Raw genomic sequence first — 4,653 nt, 5'->3', positions numbered from 1 at the left:
CCCAGCACCAGCCGCTCGCCGGTCTCCGTGTACTCATAGTCAAACTGCGGGGCGCGGGTGAGAGGGGGTCCGCGGGGCCCGCAGCACTAGCCTCTCGCCCCTCGCCTCCCGGCTCCCGGCTCCTGGCTCCCCGGCCGGTCCTCACCTCGAGTACCTCCCCCACGCCCTCCGCCTCCTCCGCTGGGGCCATGGACTCGGGATTCGACACCAAGGCCTGGATCAGGCGGCAGAACCTGAGAGCAGAGGGTCAGACCCACGGAAGGACGGCGTGGACGCCGGGAGCCCTGGAGAGTCGCCCCTTCGTTCCCACTCCCCTGGGCGTCCCTCCCTGAGAGGGGCCCCCCCAGCAGTGCCCGCCGCTGGGGAAGCACAGCTGGACGTCCTGGGCCGGGGGCAGCGCGTAGAGGAAGCAGCAGCGCCCGTCCTGCTTGGAGGCGCTGGAGGGGACCAGCCCAGTGAGGCCAGGCCCCGCAACCCCGCCAATCGCGCCCTCAGCGGCATGGCGCCCTCTGGGGTCGTGGTCGGGGTCAGGGTCGGGGTCGCCTTCTCACCTGACACCGCAGATGGAGGCCACGGAGAAGGTCTGGCTGGAGGGGACATCCTGTGGAAGACAGAGGGCTGAGGACGCCAGCGGCTCTGCAGAGAGGGGCCTGGCGGGGGGCAGGGGCTCACGGGGCTCCACCTGGGTCTCCGGCTCCAGCAGGCTCAGTGTCACAGCGCTCACCGGGTCGGCGCCCTGAGCCTGGAGCACTGCCGGCAGCATCACCTTGTTCATCTCCAGGACCAGCACCTAGGGACGTGGGGAAGGGTCAGCAGGAGCTCACCCCTTGGGAGTCCCCGCCCCATTGCTCACCAAGCACTGGTCCCCCTGGGGAGAGGCCTCATCCAGCGGCTGGCAGGACTGCAGCAAGAATTGGAGCCAGAAGTGTGCGCGGCGCTGGGGCCCCCCAGAGGGCGCAGGCGCAGGCCTGAAGTGCTGGTAGAGCAGGACCGTCTCCATAACCGACACCAGGTACCTGCAGGCACGGTCAGTCGCTCAGCTGGGCACAGCGGGCACTGCCAGGGAGCGTGGCCGGACCGTGGGCGCTGGGTGCCTGGGCACTGGTCTGAAAGCAACCGGCTCAGTCAGGAGCACTGCGGCTCACTGGCACAGGGCAGCCACTTACCAGACGGGGGCGCTGAGCCTGTACAGCTGCTCTGCGGCCAGCACCACCTGGACAGGGTCGTTGGCAAGGATCTGGACGCCCAGGTAGAAACCCGCGTCCCAGTAGTGCTGCATCTTCTCCACGCGGCCTTTGCGGGCCAGCAGGCAGCCCAGCTTCATGCCTGCATGGGCACGGGCCCCAGGGAGTGTGGGCGGGCCCAGTGAGTGGAAACGGACGTGAAAAAGACAGGCATGGCCAGAGCTCAGGCCCAGGTGAAGGCTGGGCTCAAGTGCACGTGGAATTCACGTGTAAGGACGCTCAGGTGTGACCCTGGGTGCAGGTGTGGCTCAACGGCTCCCGCAGCTCCAGGACAGCACAGGACCCAGCGTAGGTAAGATCCAGGCGTCCACAGAGGGTGGACCCTCGGCCAGCTCCTGCCCAGCATCCCCTCTACCCCAGCCCTTTCGAGGCCCCCTGAGCCTCAGTGGGGACAGGGAGCAGGGGTTGTGCTCACCTATGAGCCGGAGTTCCTCCGAGTCCTCGAAGTGCTGCCCAGCGGCAATGAGGAGCACAGCTGCGTTGATGCCCGCATGGAGACTAGGCTCCACGTCAAAAGCCTTACGGTACCTGGGATGGGGGCGCAGGACCCAGGGCTTCAGCACTGCCCCACTGCCCGCCCCTCCTTCCCTGGCTCAGCCCCTGTCCTCACCAGTGACAGGCCTGCTCCCGGTGCCCAGCATCCTGGAAGCCGGAGCTGAAGAACAGGTCCTTGTAGACGCGGCCACACATACAGTACAGGTCAGGTGCCACTGGCGCCTCGGACTGCACCAGGGGCAGCAGCACAGCCAGCGCCTTCTCCCGGTCCCCAGGCCTGTTCCTCCTGCAGGAAGGGCAGATGGGCAGAGGGCCTGTGCATGGCCCTGACCCACTCTGTCCAGTCGTTACTCTGACAGTAATGATCCCAGGATGACAGTGACCCTGGTCAGCACCTCTCTAGGGGTTCTTAGCTGCGGTGATACTAAACAGCAGTCTCAGACAGCTGTGACACACCCAGGGTGTCCCACCTCCCCTGCCCCTCCCGCCCGGCAGCAGTAACCCAGACCGACAGCAGCCTTGGTGCCTTCACCCTGGTCAGCAAACAGCCTGAGTGGCAGTGGTCCCAGAGCCCTCTGCGTGGCTGTGGCCTGAGCCTGCTGCCTCACCGGTTGAGGGCGAAGGTGTAGTGGAAGCAGACGCTGTGCTGCTCCTTGACATCACAGGTGGGCAGGGCCTGCAGCGTCTCCACCAGCTGGATGATGGCTGAGTAGTCCTGCAGAGGGCAGTGAGCCCTGGGTCGGGTCGGAAGCCTGGGCCCCAGGGGACCTGAGCAGGTCCTGCCCCACCATCACCCAGCTTCACCTAGCAGTCCATGCATACCCTCAGGCCCTGGGCCACCTACAGAGAGCCCACTGTGGCCCACATGGGGTCTCCCTGCCCACACCTGCCCCAGGAGGCAGTGACAGGAAATTCTCCAGCACAAAGAGGAAAACTGGGCTCGGCCACATCAGAGAACTTGCTCGAAGCCATCAGTAGGCCGGCGGCATGCCACGGCAGGAATGGCTGCACGTGGGAGCCACGCACCTGCACATCGCGGTAGGACAGCAGCAAGTTCATGACGACGTCAGGGCTCAGCAGCTCCACGCTGTCCAGCCTCTGCTGCAGGCGCGCCAGCTCCTGCCGCAGCTCTTGCCCCCCCAGCCGCTCCCGGGCCTGTCGGATCCCCTGCCGGATGGTCTCCCGGAAGTAGCCGCTGATGTGGGGAAAGAGAATAGGACCTGCCCCTCAGCCCCAGCCCAGTGCCCTCACCAGCCTCCACAGCACACCCCCCTTACCAGGAGTCCGTCGGGGTGGCCTCCAGCAGGCGGGCCAGCCGGTCCACCAGGGGGGTGAGCAAGGCCTCGGTGCCCACCCCAGCCTGCACCAGTCCATCAGCGAGGCCCCTCAGGAGGCCAGCGTCCCCACAGAGCACACGCCCAGTGCCTGTTACCAGGTAGGGGATCAGCGTGTAGCTGCCGGCACAGTCCTGGGGAAGGCAGTGCGGGCAGGAGAGGAGAGGGGTCAGAAGGCATCACCAGAGAGCAGTGGACAAGCAAAAGGAGCACACTTCATGGAGGGGAGCCACAGAAGACAGAGGGTCAGACAAACGTCAGGGGCATGGGCGTCAGAGGTGACAGAGGCGGCCAGGAAGTTAGTAGAGGTTAGAGGGCACGCAGGTGAGGGGTGGGTTCTGCTCACCGAGTTCTTCTGGAAGACATCTTCCTGAAGGAGGCAGGAGTCATATATACATGTCCCAGGTAGACCCGCCCAGCCCGTGCCACGCCCCCAGCCCGTGCCACGCCCCCAGCCCCCACCTACACGCAGGGCCTGCAGGTCGGGGAGGTCGGCCTGGGCACAGAGGAGCACGTTGTTGGCCATGCTGAAGCTCTCGCGCACACCCAGGTGGTAGAACAGGGACGGCTGTGCCAGGGAGCTGCTCACCTCCAGCACCACCAGGTCTGTGGGCACAGGGGTCCTGAGCCCACAGCCCCACTGCCTTGCCCAGACCCTGCCTTGACCTCAGTGTCCCCTGTTAGTGTTCCTCTGGCCCCTTTCACCCTGACGTCTGGGTGTTGCTGGAGAGGGCCGGCTGCGGGGTTATGCCTTCAGCCGCTGAGGGCCTGGCAGCCCGGGCGGGGCGAGGAGTCTGCACACTGAGCATGTAGGGGCCAGAGGGCGCAGGACCTGCAGGAACGCGGACGTCCCCTCCCAGGCCTTGCAGACTCTTGAAAGGGAGATGACACCTTCTGGGGGTAGACCACGCTGCACCTGCATGTGAGTGCGTGTGTGCATGTGTGTGTGGCTTATTGCTTCTGTCAGGGTCTGCAGGGACTGCGTGCGTCAACGCGTGTGCAATCGTGACTCGCACTGACAGCCACGATGATCTCTGTCCTCGTGGTCGGGTCGGCCATCATATTTTGGCCAAGACGTGTGAACACCCAAAAGCCTTGTTCCGGACTCTGGGAATGAACAAGGATGCCCCACCCCTACGTCCAGGCCCCGCCCTCCGCCCGGTCCCTCCTGCCGCCTGCTCCGGGGCCTCGCCGAACCCCGAGTCCAGTCCAGCCGGGTCCCTTCTCTTCGCTGCCAGCTTCTCTGGCCCGACCTTTAGAAGTACAATGCTGGGACCCCGAGCTCCGGTCCCTTCCCTAGGCCAGGAGACTCAGGCGAGGTCCTCCTGAGACGCCCTGGCCCGCCTCTCGGCCGGCCCAGCCCAACCCGGCTCGCTGGGCGCGGTCCGTTCCGATGGGTGCTTAAAACCGACCCCGGAACCCCGGAGCCGGGCCTGGAGCCCTGAGCCCGAGCCCGCCTCGCTCCAGATCCGAGGCTGCACTTGGGTCACAGCGCCCCGCGGCCTCCAGCGTCCCCGGGCCCCGCGCCCCGCCCCGGCCCCGCGCGCTCACCCGCGTTGTAGAAGGCGTCGAGCGCCGCC

General features: G+C 66.4%; 1 protein-coding gene across 1 annotated transcript in view; it reads right to left on the bottom strand.

The window, feature by feature from the left end:
* The window catches only part of MAP3K6 (mitogen-activated protein kinase kinase kinase 6), a gene marked incomplete at its 5' end in the record, with an annotated part of 12,415 nt that extends 7,763 nt beyond the window's left edge, over positions 1 to 4,652 (bottom strand). The window contains 15 exons of the mRNA XM_006155320.3: positions 2 to 44; positions 146 to 234; positions 346 to 437; positions 552 to 601; positions 683 to 790; positions 854 to 1,016; positions 1,167 to 1,326; positions 1,660 to 1,772; positions 1,855 to 2,025; positions 2,348 to 2,454; positions 2,766 to 2,934; positions 3,017 to 3,207; positions 3,420 to 3,443; positions 3,540 to 3,679; positions 4,625 to 4,652. Coding sequence (XP_006155382.1) covers positions 2 to 44; positions 146 to 234; positions 346 to 437; positions 552 to 601; positions 683 to 790; positions 854 to 1,016; positions 1,167 to 1,326; positions 1,660 to 1,772; positions 1,855 to 2,025; positions 2,348 to 2,454; positions 2,766 to 2,934; positions 3,017 to 3,207; positions 3,420 to 3,443; positions 3,540 to 3,679; positions 4,625 to 4,652 — 1,648 coding nt within the window. The remainder of the gene's footprint in view (position 1; positions 45 to 145; positions 235 to 345; positions 438 to 551; positions 602 to 682; positions 791 to 853; positions 1,017 to 1,166; positions 1,327 to 1,659; positions 1,773 to 1,854; positions 2,026 to 2,347; positions 2,455 to 2,765; positions 2,935 to 3,016; positions 3,208 to 3,419; positions 3,444 to 3,539; positions 3,680 to 4,624) is intronic.
* Between the last annotated feature and the right edge of the window lies 1 nt (position 4,653).

Source organism: Tupaia chinensis, unplaced genomic scaffold (assembly GCF_000334495.1).
Source record: "Tupaia chinensis unplaced genomic scaffold, TupChi_1.0 Scaffold000445_1, whole genome shotgun sequence".
Taxonomy (NCBI): domain Eukaryota; kingdom Metazoa; phylum Chordata; class Mammalia; order Scandentia; family Tupaiidae; genus Tupaia; species Tupaia belangeri.
Note: the sequence above shows the minus strand (reverse complement) of the source record. Positions and strands in the feature narration are given on the sequence as shown.